This window comes from Leptosomus discolor, chromosome 16 (genome assembly GCF_034619465.1).
Source record: "Leptosomus discolor isolate bLepDis1 chromosome 16, bLepDis1.hap2, whole genome shotgun sequence".
In the NCBI taxonomy this organism is placed as follows: Eukaryota; Metazoa; Chordata; class Aves; order Leptosomiformes; family Leptosomidae; genus Leptosomus; species Leptosomus discolor.
This window is the reverse complement of record NC_141406.1, coordinates 7,041,579-7,058,110: the sequence shown is the minus strand read 5'-3', so window position 1 is coordinate 7,058,110 and position 16,532 is coordinate 7,041,579. Positions and strand designations below refer to the sequence as shown.

Sequence of the window (16,532 nt, the reverse complement as noted above, 5' to 3'; positions counted from 1 at the left end):
GGTTATGATCTGGTGGTTGAACACATGCCGACAGCAGTAATTGAATACTAATCTGCAATTGCCGTGGCAGTTTTTGTAAATTCGCCTGTCTCTCTCAGGTTTAATACTTTAAGGTTTAAGGGCAAGTTGGCATAACAAAGAAGAGTGTGAGATGGCTTTCAAAGCTCCATCCAGCACTCCACAAATGCTTTTTGAGGTTTTAGGACCTGGCAGACTCTGCTTAATGATGATGTCTTGGCATAACTATCTGAAGAAGCCATTATTCTACAAACACTGGTGTTTTAATCTTTTGAGGCCCTCTGACCTGTTAAATATGCCTGTGATCTATAAATGTGTAATCCAGCCCCTGTTCTTTGAAATCATCTCTCCTTTTGTGTGAGGGACTGTTTTGAAGATCAGAAGCCTGTAAACTTCTTATCCATTTCCAATGGGAAAGAAGTGAGTTGCTGAAAAAATCCTTTGACCTCCTGGCATGACGAGGTTCCCTAGTCTTCCTGAATCTCATTTTCTTTCTGATTTAAACATCCATTCTACTCACTTTCTGTCAGTGTCATTGTGGCACTGTCTGGCAAATAACTAGCTGATGTTTTACCAGTGTTTGTTCACTGAGTAATATGATTGTAGGGATGAAGTACAGGGGTCTTGGCATGGCTGTGAATGGCTTGTTTTGTATTTTTATCGTCAAAATAGGCCATAGTAGGAAGAGCTACAACTTCCAACTTTGAAAGATCTTGTCAACAGAAGCTGAAAACAAACAAACAAACCTGTCCTTTTCCAGTAGGACAACAGCTGGATAAAAATGTTTGTTAGAGAGGATGTTGTTATTTCTTGGTCTGTTTTTTCCTCAAAGTGCTACAATGGCAGACAGATCTATTGCTTTTCTTTGTGGTTGGGAGTAGAATGGCTCTGCACAGCCATATCACAGATCACAGACTGTTAAGGGTTGGAAGGGACCTCAAAAGATCATCTAGTCCAACCCCCCTGCCAGAGCAGGACCACCTAGAGTAGATCACACAGGAGCGCATCCAGGTAGGTTTTGAATGTCTCCAGGGAAGGAGACTCCACAACCTCTCTGGGCAGCCTGTTCCAGTGCTCTGTTACCCAGTATTGATTAACAGGTCACTTCTAGGTTGTTCTTAAATGACTAGAAGCTAATATTTTAAATATTTTTTAACTTTGGGGGTGTAACACCCATGCTTGAGAAAGGAGAAACATTTTCATGTGAGATGTTAGTAGGAAATGTCTTATCTGGATGCTGCCATCATGTGCTTGCCCTCAGTGCTGTTTTGCAGGAGTGAAGGGGCAGTGGGAGTCCCCAGTGTCCCCCATTGCCCATGCCTGAATGGGACATTCAACTGGGGTTGAGAAAGGTGCTCAGCCACCTCCCTGTCAACCTGTCCCTGCACCACGGGGCTTGCTGCCCTTGGCTGTCTCTGCGTGGTTTCCTGGCAGCCTTTGGCGCTGGGTAATCAGTGGGAAGCTGTTTTGTACATTTGGACCTTTCTACCTCCACAGCCCTCCTGACAAGCTGGATCTCAGGAGGGAAACGATTGTTATTGGATTGTGTCACTTCTTTTTTGACATTTGACGGTGCAGGAATCCCATACCAGCTGTGTCTGCCACTTAGTTATCCCAAACGCGAGGATGAGGCGGGTGGTTTGGAGTTACACAGCTGCTGCTCTTCGTCTTTCTCTGACATGTTTCGTGTTTGTACCTTGGCTCCTCTGATGAGAGTGGGGTGACCTTGGGAGGCTGACAGCAACCAGAGCTTTGCTGTCTACTGTGAAAGTGATTACAGGTTGCATCTTCTGAAAAGGTGGATTTTATGTGCAGTCAGTTGCAATACTCCATGTTTTACATCTGCTGGAGGTTGTTCAAGCAATTAAAGCTGCATCCTCATTTAGACTGTACCTACCAGTGCTATGTCATGCTTGCTGACCCCATCCTCATCAGCACCCAGCCCTACACCACACTGTCTGACAAGCTCCTCAACCCTCGTGTGACTGACAAATTTGGGGGATGGGGGAGAGGATTGTTTTCTTTTCTACCACTGCAGTAAATAAGAGTTAGAGGAAAAGTAATGACCGTGGCTAGGGATGATGACTCTGCCTCTGGAGAGCTAGTAGTTAACATTGACAAATGAGATGAGTGAATTAAATGCCTTGTTTAACTTGAGTTGTGCTCAGCTAAACTGATTGATTGTCCCTTTATTTCCAAAAAAGTGAAAAATAAAACTGGAGTATGTAATTTTTTTTTATTGGCATCTTGTCTAAGCTTAGACTTGGAAAAAGTTTTTGTTAGCATCATTAATGTCAGTACTGTGGAAGAAATGCCTTTGAAAAGTGAAATTTAGCTATCTGCTGGAATCTTTGCTAAATAGCTAATTAAATTATAGTGGGGTTCTATGTAATGAAAATGCAATAATTCTGCTCTTTGTTCTAAGCGAACTTTGAGGCTTTGAGGTAGCAAAATAGGCAAATGTTTGATATCAAGTCAGCAATCTATTACCCGGGGCATAGTTTGCTTCTTCTGATTCTTTTTTAATATCAGTAAGACTCTGGCCAAGTGTTTTAGCCCACAATGCCCTGATGCTTTCATCTCTCCCAGTGCTCTCTCACTGGAACTGTGTTCTTCTGATCATAGATCACAAATTGACCCAAATGTGTTTGCTCACTGTATGACAAGATTGAGAGTGGTGTCCCTTATATGAACTGTGTCATTTTTGAACTGAACCACCGTACGCAGCTGCTTTTTGCCACCATAACCTGTCACCGGCTCAGCCCCTCTCACATGTAGAGGAACTGTTAGCAGGAAAGTGGAGCTGGCAGGGGGTGATGTTCAGGTCTATAGTAAACGGTTCTCCTGCAGGAAGTTTCATGGGCTTCCCACAGTGAAATTCTCCCGGTGATTTTGCAATGGGCTTTGTGGAGTTTTGGATTTTCTTGTTGCTTGTGCCCTGAAACAAATGGAGTATGCTCCTAGTGCATTGGTGCAAAGTGAAGTAGGGTAGCTTAAATTGCCTTCCAGTACAGTGTTATGCATTGTAACACACTAGAAACATTTATATGTCCATTTTCTTTCCATGACTTAGTGGAGGGAGCAGACACTTGCACCTGATAGATGGTGATTCTTCAAGCTGCTCCATTACAGTGGCTTCTGACTAAGCCCTAAATAAAGCCAAGCTTTTATCAGGGTGCCTTCTTTCCTGTGGGATGGGTAGGCTGTGAGGATTGAAGATTGAAAGGGATGGGGAAGACTGAGTTTAAACCTTACCAAATCACCTCTTTTTGTGCTCATGCATTAGAAGAGTTGCTAGAATGAACAATTACAAGAGTGAAAATACTCTTATGTAAAAAAAAAAAAGAAAGTAGTACGTAAATGGGCTAAAGCAAAACAAAATCCACCTTGCATTTTAAAGGAGATCTATGTTTAAAAAATTGCAGGCTTCGTTTGAAGCTTTAGAAATTTCTATCACTAGTTCATGCCTCTTAGTAGTGGGATTCTGGCATTTGTGTGATAAGATGAAGGCTGTAGAATGCAATTTTAATTTGTGAGGAATGAGCTTTTCATTATTTCAGATTATTTCTGCTTTGAAACATAGGGTTAATGACCATATATCAAAGCTGTGCAGTTTAGTGCAACTACTACAGTTCATCCAATTTAGAGAGACAAAAAGAAATAAAAGGGAAGTGGAATTAGCACAAGGAAATTATGCAGACGTGCGAATGACAGCTTCTGAATGCTTAGTGTGAAATTTCTCTTCAAGGTTCATGCAGATCCTCAAGGGATGGAGCATTTTGAAATGATTAGCTCTTCACATAGTAAAGCCTTCTTCCTTGCAGTCATGGCAACGACTCAGATGCTCCTCTCTTTTCCCATCTCCTGTACCTTGGCAACAGGAGTGCCGCAGGTTTTTAATCTGGTTGGCTCTTCAGCTGGCCAATACACATTCTGAGTTAAGGTAACTTTTACAAATGTAATGACCCATTTTAATTGATGAGAAAGGAGGGCTGCAAACTGATAAATCAGGTAGTGACCTGGCTTGATTAGTCTTACCCCTCAGGTCTTGGGATGCAGCAAGAGAGATTAATTTTGCCTGGTTTGGAGCCACCCTTGCTGGCAAATAGGAAATTAAAATGGCTCAGTTAGTACTTAAAAATGGAAGAAGAGAAAATCTGCATTTCTTTTAGACCTTTATAGTTAGGAGTGATATTTTTTTTTTCTGTTTTGCTTTGGTTTTCTAAATTGTGTATTCCTTTCTTCAGTGTTTTCCCAGTATCCATGGTTTCACAGTCAGTCTCTTGTAACTGTTGTGTTGGCGTGGTCATTCTGAGTAGCAATCTCTATAATTCTGAAATTTATCCAGGCCTAATAACTGGTAGAGTGCTGGTATTTCAATGTAGAGTTACCTACTAAGTGTGTTAGCTAAATGGAGACTTAAACATAATTAGAAAACTGTTGGCCTGTTGCCCCATTAAATATACATGTCCATGAGCCAAGCAAAGCATTTATGTCATCTTCTGGGATAAGTATTCTTCTGGATTCCTGTCTCAAACTGTTTATTAAAATTTTACCACTTGTCTTGAGTGTGAGTTTTCAACAGCTGAAAGACAGTTATCTGGCATCTACAAAATAAATAGGGAGCACAGTTGGTGCAGGAGACTCATTTTTCATATAAATAAGGCTTTTTTTTTCTTACTGTTTGTCATTTGGAAAGAGAAGGCCTTTAAGTTGAAGGGCATCATACAGAGACACTGCATTCACTTACATGGTCCCAGATTCCTCAGGGCTGTCCTACCACAGTCTTCAGAGAGAAAAGCCTTCCACAATTCTTAAATTTGACTTCTTAGGACTGTCACTGCATCTTTCTGAGAAGATATTGCAGTAAATTTAAAACATAACCTTTTTTTCTGTCATTGACTTTCAGATCAACAGGTTAACAAATTAGGGTGGCATTTTTTCCTTGACTTTCTTACATATAAGTCTAAGTCATAGTCAGCAGATTAAAATAATTTGAATAATTTCCTGCTTAATGTAAAAGGAATAAAGAGGGAAAAGTTAGCTGCTGCTGTTGAGGTCTGTTTGAAACAAGAACAGCCAGAAGTAGAAAGAGAGCCTGGAGCCCATTGTCAATAATGAGGCAACAAGAAACCGGTGTTGCCTTCTGCACTTCTGCATTTCCAGGTGTCTTGACCATCCCCTCCTCCTTCAGAAAGGGTGTGAGGCAAGTGATGTGGAGGAAGTTTCTTAAGAAGTAGAGTTTTGCATTCCAAGACGGTGAGTCTGACATCTTCCACAAGATCATGCACTCAAATAACAAAGTCAGGTTTGTTTATATATATTTCTCATTAGTCTTTGTAGTTGGAACAAAGACTTCAAAGACTGGCCTTGTTTGTATGGTCAATGCAGAACGTAACTTCATTACTGAGGCTCTACACCTTCCCCATAAACCTCAAGCCTTTTTCTCCTGCTTTGGACAAGATGCTGCTTAAAAAAGTCCCTGAAATGTGCTTGGCAGTGTGAGATTTGGCAAGAACATGACCTGCTTTGAATAAATCATATAATCTGAGCCAGTTATTCTAGATCAACTGCATGACTGAAACTGGGATTTGTTACTGATTGAATGCAAACCTTTTTATTTATGTCTACTAAAAAGCACCATAATAGGTAATGGTAATGTTGCTAAGGAACTGTTTACCTGCCAAATGTATCTGTATGATGCATGAAGTGACCATGGGAACCAATTTGGTGGCAATTATTTAAAGAAAATCTTGCCGTGAAATGTGTACTAAATATTTCTGCAGTTGCATTTGAAAAGCTTGTTTCTGGGAAAAAGTACAATAACTAGAAATCCATTTAGAGAGGAAGGTCAGCATAGGTCCTGCATAAAAAATACATTACTAGAGCCAGGTTTTTTGATGTATATTTTACAAATTGTGTTTTTAGAATAAATAGGAAATCTGTATTGGGTTATCAACTCTGTGCAAATTTTAAAACAGTTTGCTACGTATTCCTAGGGGACTCAGTCTTTTGCCTGATTTCATTTTTCTTAAAAAATTAATTACAGGTTGCTGTATTCCCCCCCGAGAACTTATTAACTATGTCTTTCTCTCCAAAGAGTGCTTGGTTCTCTTGGGATAAAGTGCCTTAGGCTAGAAGCCGCTGATTCCATTTCTGATTCATAAAGAAGTTTTTTAAACTTATTTTTATCCTTACTGATTTTTTGTGAGTGGTAACAAATTGCATTAGGATCAAAGCTGTTAGGGTATTGTCTTATAAAGGACACGTACACTGCACAAGTGATTCTTCAGGAGCTGAATTTTACTTGAAAGGTTAGGTACAAAGATTATTTTCAAGTATACATGTCCAATTCAAAGAAAAATTTTCAAATTTGATGTAAACATTGAAACTGTAGGAGAAGCTCCTTTTGCTTGAAAGAGTTTTTAATGAATATGTTTACTTACAAGTTGCCCTCAGGATGCTACCAAAATACATGTCCTAGTGGCATTCTACCATAAACCCATTGTGGTACCATTACCATTTTAACCCAGTAATAAATTACATAGGAGAGATAATAGCTGGTGTAAAATTGCGTTAGAATGTGTTTATTTTTCCAGTTATGGCCCAGCTGACAACTGTCGTCTATATCTGTGTAGAGTAATTTAGAAGAAATCATTATAAAGAATTTATAATGGCATATAGAGTTTGTTTGGATAATTAAGAGACATTTCAGTGTCAATAAAGAAGGGTGAGAATAATTGTGCTTCAGATGGGAAAATATAGAAAATACAAGTTCTGTATGGTTCTGGATGAATACTTTTATGGATCTGTTTTTAAAAAGAGATGATTTCATCCTTAAACGACTGTAAGCGGGCTCGCCTTATTTTTTTGCTTTAAGTCACTTCAGGTTGCGTGGCTCAGTCCCACTCTGTCTCTGCAGCCCTCAGACCAAGAATGATGTCATACCCATGCAAAGTGAATCAGTGTCTTTCAGAAAGAGGCTTCAAGTCTTGTGTGTGTTCATTTACAGAACTGCAACTCGTGCTGGGGCTTTACTTGCAAGCACATACAACAATAAGGATATTTTCAAGGCCTGTAACAACTCAGATTAGTTAGATGTGTTCTTTTGTAAAACTGGAATATATTTATGCACATAATCCACAGTGGGGCTGGAAAACATGTCCAGGTGTAGAAAATGGGCTGTTTCTGTACTTGTATTTGTACATCTGAAGGTATTTTAGTATTGCAGAGAAAAGAATCTATACAATTACAGTGAAAGGATAATTAGGTAGACAGTGAAGTTTTTCAGAAGGTCTCTTTGAATGCCATGGCTCATAAATTCAAATAAATAGCTTTAATTTGCACTGTAAAAGCAAATTAGAAGTTGTCAATATATTTAGCTTTTTTTTTTTTTTCTTTCAGATTTTTGAAAACAAGTTGTCTTTTTTACTTTTCTTATGGTCCAGTGACATGTGGGGTCAGTCCCATTTTTAGTTCCCAGTGGTGAAAAGGACCAAATGCTTCTTTCCCTGTTATCTTCAATGTGCTTACTTTGAAATAGTGGACCAGAGAGGTCACATTCTTTCTTACGCTGGGAAATTAACCCTTTTCCGTGCTAGAAGGCCCCCTTTGGAACAGGATTATGATACACTGCTGGAACTAAGTTACTTGAAAGTCTCTGAGGTTACCTGCTTTCACTATCATTATGTCTACTGGGAGCTCACATTATCTGAGCTAGGGTTCAACACTTCTTTGAGCTAATTGGAAGGTCTGGGTTTAATTTATTTGCACTGTGTGTGTCTCTCCAGTATATTTTTAAAAAGCATTATTTTTTTTTTCTGTAGACAGACACTCATTCCTCTTCAAGTCCTTCATGACTGTTTCTTTGTAAAGCACAAATGAAAAGTGATTCTTGTAAACAGTGTAACATCCAATTTGGTTGTCCAAAGGTATTAATTACAACTTATGTTTTGTCTTTCAGACACCACGAACATGTGAAAACTTTATCAAATTGTGCAAGAAGAACTATTATGATGGCACAATTTTTCACAGATCAATTCGTAATTTTGTGGTGAGTCTTGAACAAATGCTGTGTAATGCACAACGTGTGATGTCCTCAAAATACTTATGTAGCTTAATTCGGTTTTAATTTCTTCCGTACATGACTTGCAATAACTACATAACTTGCAATAGCTGTATATTAAATATACCATCAGAACTAGGATTGTCCTAACTTACTAAATTTGTACTTAATAGTCTTACTAACAAATGTCTCTGACTAATATTGTCACTCGGAGCATGACTGCATTTAGTAATGCTTTTGCTGGTGTTCCAGACAAAGCCTTTGAGAGCCATTGCCTTGGCAATGCTCTTGTTATCTTCCCCAAGCTGTGGGTGGGTGGTTAATGAACAGAAGGGAGGGGGCAGGGAGGAATGCTAATTTGGATAAGTAATACAGTGGCCTGTTGAAATCCCATTCAGATTAAACTTAGAAAGCAGGTGAATTTCTGTTTCAGGTTGTGGTACTTGGATCCTGTTAGATCATCCTGTCTTGAGTGTGCTTAGGGACTAGGTGCCCAGGCTTTCATTGTGAAGGAGTTAAAGAGCACCTAGTGAACCAGAAAACCAGACTTGCGTAGTCAAAGATCTGTATTTACATAGATGCGGACCAGGCAGCTTAGGATATTGTAGCTGTCCTGTGACTTCTTTCAGAAGAATTAACAGCCTGATCCGGAAGGCAGAGCACATCTTTCAGGGGACATCACTGAATGTTACATTCCATCCTGACGTCCTGTAAAAAGCTTTTTTTCTTTTGACAGCACTGTATATCAGTTCATAGTTAAACTCACAATTAAAATTGTGCTTGTGTGCTATTATTGTGAAACTAGTCATGTCACGCTCCCTCTACTGGCATTAGAATATAGAATATTATTTCTGTAGATCCTGAATATATACAGTGATTTATTTTGTTGCTGAAAGATTGGTTTCATGTGAGGATTTTCCCTACTGCAGATAGTGAGGGGGATGCGAGGAAATTCAGATACAGAAAATATTCCATATTCCCTCATTTCTTGCCTTCCCATCGGTGGAGGACTGATAGCAAAATGCAAAGCCTTTTCAGTTCCAAAATGAATGCGTCATCAGTTACAATGCAGGTTATGACTCAGCACATAATAGAAAGGATGATCTAGTTAACCCATTTGAGACTGCATATTTTCCCTATTTACCTGCAAGAGACTATTATTTTTATAAAACTGTCAGTCTGCTCTCAGATAAGTAATGTAGGAGATGACAGCCAGCTCATAAAAGAAGCTCCAAATAAGTAGTAATGGTTTCCTTGTTGTTAACCTGTCAACATGACACAATATAAAGGAAAATTGGGCAGAATTGGCTTTTATGGCTTGTATTTAATGTCTTTCACATAGATATATATGTAACCTATTGATTTAATTTTAATTCTGCAGATCCAAGGAGGTGATCCAACTGGAACAGGAACAGGTAAGGTTGAGTTTGAATCAAGTAAAGTGTTTTCACTTCATACGCTGTGTTGTTACCTTTATTTCCAGACAGCTTGTAGATTAAAATTCTCTAAATGATTATATGTGCTACATTGTGAGTATTTCTATTTTAAAGCAGAATTTTTATCACTATATTTTTATGACAATTTTAAGTATGATCAAAATTTCATCTGGTATATTCTTCATCTAAAACTTGGGCGGGCACTCTTCCATGCAGAATTTTTGTTGGGTCTTTGCTTCCTTTTTTTTCCAGAAAATAAATAAATTAAAATTATAATGATTTTACAGCTGGCCTTCCAGGGCAAAGAACAAAGGAAGAAACACGTTCACACAAAGTTGCTTTAAAATTCAGCGTTAATTAAATACTTGAGACCTGCCTTGAAATTGGTAGATGGCCAAATACCATCTGTTCTCCCAGCTAGTTGCCTTGTAAAGCCCAAGCTGCTCTTTTTCTAACTTTTAGGGATCACTGTTACTAAATACTTCTGCCTGTCTTTCTCCCTTAGTTGGAGTTCTGCATGACAGTCATATTGGAAATAGTCAGGAGATAGAGCAGCTGAAGGGCCCTCAGAGCATTGCCCACCACAGTAGATAGGTCATGTAATATCTCTAGTTGCTGCTGTAAATTTGCTCATTTCCCACTTGCACCTTTTATCTATCCACTTGTAGATGTCACCAGCCTCCACAGCTCCTCACCTGTGGGGTTCTGTGCATTTCTATTCTGGTTCATACATGAGTCACTTGTATATGCAAGCACTGTATTCATCTCTGTGTGCTCACAGGTCATCCAAAAAAAGATGTCTTTGTAGTTGTTAAATACTTTAGCTGTATTTACTTTGTAAGTAATGTTAGTGTGAGTTGCCCAACAACTTTTCATCTACTGCATGCAATAATCAACAGTTGCATACTCTCAAGATTTGAGACTAGTTAAAGGTTCTGTGTTTTGATGGCAAAAGCCCATTAACAAGATCTGTTACCTTATATGCTTGGACTGTCAAAAGAAATGTGATTTGATTTTGTTATAAGGAAGATTTCAGTTCAAATCCCAAAAGACATAATTAGGAACATCTTTTAAAATGAGAAATTAAAGAGGTGTCAGGAGATGGGAGAAATTTAATGGGTTGACTCGGACACCTTTCACCCTTGTAGGGTGGAGTTCAGATCCTGCTGTGGAATAGAAATTAACTTGCTAGTGTCATTCTTGTCTCTATTTGTGCAAATGGTAGAAGTATTGTAAGACAGCACTACTAACAGTTAGGACTGGCAGTGCAGCTACATTGAAGGTCAAGACTCGGCTCTACTGGCAAAGCAAGTAGGAAGTAAAATGCAAATAAGCCCATAGGAGAAAAAACCTCCCATGTATATTCTTTTATTTAAAAAAAGGAGTCTGATGACCTCTAGAGTCTTTTCAGTCTTGTTTTCCTCCTTGTCATTCTTAATTAAATATGAATATATTGCAGGTGAGATGTCTTGCAAATATCTGTCAAGACTATTAAAGTTCTAATAAAATGAACAATGTACACTCAAATAGATATGAGTGTTGCAGATTTTAGAGGCTGTTTGCAGTTATTGTAGAGTCCAAATGATGCGACTATCTTCTTTGCAACTGAATGGTTTTTATTTTTTGAAGACAGCTGAATTTTAGATATCCTTACTTAATCACTTATTAAATATGATAATGTCACAAGAAAATGTTGTATATGGACAGTCTGATGGGCTACTAGATTTCTCTTGAACTGTCATGCCTTTGTGTTTAATACTTGCTTAAATGAAGGTGCTTAGACAGTTCGCAGAGTGCAAGTAGTCTGTCAGGATTTGTTCCTCACTACATGATAGATCCTGGACACTTGAATGTGAGGCAGAAATTTCACTTGAGTATCTTGAGCCAGGAGGTAGCCAGACGTAAGGTGCCTGTCTGGCTTTATGTTCTCTCTGGAACAGCACAGCCAGAGGAAGGTACAGCTCGGCAGCAGTGTAAGAACATGGCAAATGTAGTGGTGCTCTCCTAGGCTCCCGTGCTGTAAAAATTTTGGTCTGTTGGTTTGCACGTTACTAATGTGATCACAGGTATTCATATTAGGAAAGCTTTGGAGTAAAGCAGTGGGATTCAGTACTTTGTGCCTTTTTTACCTGGGTCTTGTATGTTATTTGCAGTATAAATTCCCTTTTTTATTTCTTCTGACAGCTGGAATTTCAGTATTTCTTTGACTCACTGCTTCTTAGAAAAAAAACAGAGGGGCATCTTTGAAAGCTTAAAAAGTCCATAAGATTTAATGGTCTTAGAGGTTTACTGAGGGAGTAAATCACTTGACTTCTGTAATAACAGAGAAGTATGTGAGAGTAGAACAGGACTTTCTTCCCAGATATTCCAGTTGGCAATAGGGAAGACTGTTTGTAGGTGACCTTTTAAACATCAATATTTTAAACTGACAGAGTTGTTTCTGTTGGAGCCTTTTGTAGGAAGACTTCGGAAAAAAAGAACATCCTTTGTTTCCTCTTCTACATAGAATTTTCTGCTTTATCTGAAATTTTATGGCTAAGAGGTTTGGGATGGGGTTTTATTTGTCTGGTTTTCTTTTGTTTGTTTAAAATACAAAACAAAACCATATTTTCCAAACTGGTATGTGGAAGGTGCATTAAGCCTGTATATATTTTTGTTTTGTTATATTTATTTAATTATTCCTGCTCATCAGCTCAGGAACTAGAACAGACTTGTTCAAAAATCTTCCCACCGTTTTATTTCTGTCATCTGATGTTCATCCCATGTTCAGCAACAGGTGTCAGGGTTATGGTTGCAACACCCAAATGCTTAGATGATCACCCACTCCATTGCTAACTAAGCCCAGGACTGTTTGGCTTCACGGTGGATTTGGGCACATTGAGCGCAATACGCCACAAGGTTACATGCCATACATACATAGACTGCAGCTGTGCTCTCTGCTCACCTAGATAAGTGTGCTTGTGTTTTGGAAACATTTCACAGATGTGAAATGCCAAGTGGTTGTCACTGACTGTCCGCTTCCACGGCTGCTCTGGCTGAACAGTCTTATCTGTAAGCAGCGCTATTCCTTATTTCCTGTTTGTTATGCAGCATCCCAATGTGTCCTTTTTGAGTCTCTTGTTAGGCTGTCATAAAAGTAACTGTGACCCAGCAGACACATGAAGGACAACTGAATCCTGGTGTTAAGCATTTAACCTTGAGATGGAAGAGGGTGGAAATTAGCATTATGGCACCTAGAAGTTGAGATACCACACTCAAAGAGGGGGGGATAGAGTTTTACCTTAGCTTAGCTGGCAGACCTGCATTGCCAAAGCAGTTAGATATATAGTCCTGTAAGGCTGACACTGATTTAGGGGACCAAACTGATTTTCTATGGCCTTCAACTTAATGTTTCATAAGACTACTGGGAGAAATTTTATTGTGCTGCAGCAGCTTATTTCTTTTCTAACAAAATAACCACCTATAGAGGCAGTATTCAGAGCAATAAGCTGAGTCATGGTCATTCTTTGTAATGATTAATTATTTGAAAATGAATTTTAGATTTGTGATGTATCTCTTTTCCTGCTGTTCATAACAACTAAGTGGTTGAACATTGTGAATAATTCTGTCTAACTCATGCTAGTGCAAGCGGAGCAGCTGCTCTGTATTTTCAGTGTTCCAAATAATAGAAGAAAATTTGCATGTAGGAAAAATAGATTTAATATCCTAAGCCCTTTTTTAGGATATTATGTGTGAAAAAGGGAAAACTATATGCAAAGCACATTTTCAAAGCAGCACAGGCATTTTTCAGCTGTTCTTACTTGCAACCTGTTGGAGGGTCTCATGAATCAACTTGTTTGTGCCTCTGTCCATTTAGAAATGCAGGAGGGCACAAAGGTGGCATATAATAGCTGTAAAAGTCCAAGATAAAATACCACTGGTAGTTGGGAATTACATTTTGGATGGCAGAGTGAAGCACTTTTTTTTTTCCCTCTGAACTGTCGATAGCAAAGGGACTGTGGACAAACATGGTCAGTTCTGCAATGTGATTTCCTAACAAGGCAAGTTCCTAAAATGTAACCAGTTTTTGAGCCCCTTTCCTTGCATGATTGAGGCTCAGCAAAAGGACAAGAGCAAGACCTTTTTATCTAGCAATATAGTCCTTTTAGATTGCAGCCCCTCTGAAAATCCGCCCTCTGGTATGTGGGGTTAAGAGTACTGTGTCCTTTTATCTGAAGGGAGAGAAGCACTTACTGGCTGAGCTAAGGCTTTCATATTTGCAAAATGATTTAAGAATCTCACTTGGAAAGCTCCACAGAAGTGTCAGATGTTATTATGTACCTCGTTGTTCCAAATGACAAGAAGAAAATTACAGAAAGTAAGCCATCATTTTTGTGAATCAAAGCCGTCCCACTTCCTTACCACTGCTTAGCAATTTTTATGCCAGAAAAAGTAAGGATTTATTTAAAATCACAACTGTCATGAATGATAATTCCCAACCCACACCTGGCTTTTGGAATGCTACATTTCTGAAGCTTTAGGTGCCTCTTTCAGCTCTTTGCAAGAAAGTTGTACAACTTCTGTAATTTTACCCAAAAAATTACTTTCTGAAAAAAATGCCTTTAGAAGGAACATAGACTACCAGAGAGTAAGCTGGTTTAGCTCAAAAGACAATCTGAAAATGTGGGGTTTTTTCTCTATAGTTGCTAATGTGTGATTGTTGGAGGTGTCAGTTTAGATCTAGTCACCTTTACATTATCAGCACAAGATGCAGATACGAGACTGAATAACTAACTGTGCTTCAGTCACAAGCTAAATATATCTTGCCACTCTGGATAGCCATGGAAATTATGATTACAGTCTAATTTTTTCTATGAGCTATTTAGTTTCATCTCTGTGTAAGAATTAGCTAAACACCTATTTAGTTTTAAGAGAATGTTTCTCTTTTATCAAAAATGTAGGGAGGTGGCTTCCGGCAGCCTTCAGCTTTGAATCTTGGGCGACTGGATAGGCATGTGATTTTTATTTTTACGGAATTGTGCAAAATTCATTCTGGCTTCTGAAGGCTTTGACGTTGTACATGTTAAATGCTGTTGGAAGACCAGTGTGTTTCTGTGGCCGGTCCCAGCTTTGTGCAAACAGGAGACCCCCATATGCAGGGTTGTGAGTACTGCTCCTTTTCACACTCCCAGCACCAGTCCAGCCAGCGGCAGCACCCACGTGAGTTTTAGCACAGAAGCCCCCAGAATTTTTTTCCAGCTCTTTTTGTAGTAGGATCTCAGAAACATTTGCAAGTCCAGTAGGCACATAGCTCCACTGTGAGAGAAGATAATCTTATCAAGGAGTAAGCTGAGAGGAAGGTGAAGTGACAGGCAGTGCTGCCCACTGCGCATTTTCCGTGAGCTTTGCTTGTAGGCTGGTACATCAGCTTCGGGGTGAGGTTTTTGCATCATTGTGACTCCATATATAGTCAGCGCTGATCTGTGTGCTCTCAGAGGAAGATTTGGGGAATATAAGGAGGAGCCTCCTCTCTATGCCATGTGCTGGGAGTGTAACATGAGAGGGCTAGAGCTAGACACTGCAACGGTCCCACCTCCTCTGTCTGTCTGCGCCCATTCTGCTTTCAGAAAACGAGGAAGATGGCACAGCCACACCTCCCAACCATGTTGAGAATAAACACAGTAAAATCTGCTAGGTACTTCCAAAGGCCTCCTAATTATTGGTGGCAGGTTTGGAGCCTGTCAGTTACTTTTCCAAGTTTACATTGAGCTTTACATAGAGAGTGAAATGTAAGACTCTAAAATCCCTGTTCCAGACCCCCCTGGCTGAGCATTGTGCTGTCATGGCATTAGACTAATGAGGGATCTGTACTTAATCTTCAGAGAGATGATGATTCTGGTTTTCAGTAATTAAAAAATGTATACATTTAACTCACCATCTTCTGGCTTGCTCTGTCTGGTCCTGCTTCAAGCAGATACTTGAAGCCTGGAACAATTCCAGAGGTTAGCAGGAGTTTGAAAAACAGCACATTCAGGCTATTTTTAATTTAAGGAGAATACTTTTGCGTTTGGTTTGGTTTTTAAAGTATTCTTAAATTAAAAAATTGGGTTTTTTTTTCTTTAAAAAAGCAACAACAAACCCCAAACTGTTCCTGTACTGCTGTCTCGCTGCCTTTGCAGCCTCTCCACTGCCCCATGCCAGTCCGTGCTGACAGGGCTCTGCAGACACTTCAGCTATGTCCTTTATAGGACGTCTGGCCTTTTAGGCAGATGCTGCACAGGCCATTCTCTGTTCTTGCCTGCAGCTCCCAGGCAGACAGAATTAGCCTTGGAAACAGCTGTATGGCAGACAGACAGGGAGGCAGGGACTGGATCTCATGCTGTAACTATCTACTAAAACATTAGCACTTATTTCCAGAGAACTGGAATGAACCACAGTTAGCCTTCGTACATATGACATTAATTCTGACCTGCGGTGTATGATCTGAAATTAAATCATACAAAAATAAATATTCCAAAATCTAAAGATCATGGCTCATTGCTCCTGTCTGCAAGTTCTTGGGTCTGGTTGCTTGTTGTGCCAGAAAGAGAGAGTCTCTCTGTCATTCACAATTTTTCTCTTTCCTTTTGAATTATTTTTCTGACCAGCAAAGGCTTCAGGGTTCATTCCACCCTCTTTCAGCAGCTTGACAATGCTGTAATTCCAGCATCAGCTGAAAGCATATGAAGGATGTGATGGACTCAAGGGTTTGGCCACTTACTGCTGTGTACCACGTCAGTGGGCTGTGTTCATGTTGGCGTATCGTCTGAAAATTTCTAGACAGCAAACACTCCTCTAGGTTAGGATTTATAGCAAGTGCATCTGCTTTTCAAATAATTAGGAGTTCCTTCAAGAGGTCCTCTGAAGCAAAATTACATATTTCTATAGGGGAAGTCCAAGTGAAGTTTGTTAGTCCGGCCATGGCAGACAACAGAAATGCAGGGCCTGAAACAATGGCACCGCAGCAGCGTGGTGGTGTGGGCAGGGAGCCCATC

The 16,532-nt window shown here is 39.5% G+C and overlaps 1 protein-coding gene across 1 annotated transcript in view; it reads left to right on the top strand.

Annotated features, from left to right (window-relative positions):
- PPIL2 (peptidylprolyl isomerase like 2) overlaps positions 1-16,532 on the top strand; it is a 73,026-nt gene that overhangs the window by 37,758 nt on the left and 18,736 nt on the right. Inside the window, exons 13-14 of the mRNA XM_086474056.1 lie at positions 7,982-8,071; positions 9,465-9,498. Of these exons, the coding sequence (XP_086330182.1) occupies positions 7,982-8,071; positions 9,465-9,498 (124 nt within the window). The remainder of the gene's footprint in view (positions 1-7,981; positions 8,072-9,464; positions 9,499-16,532) is intronic.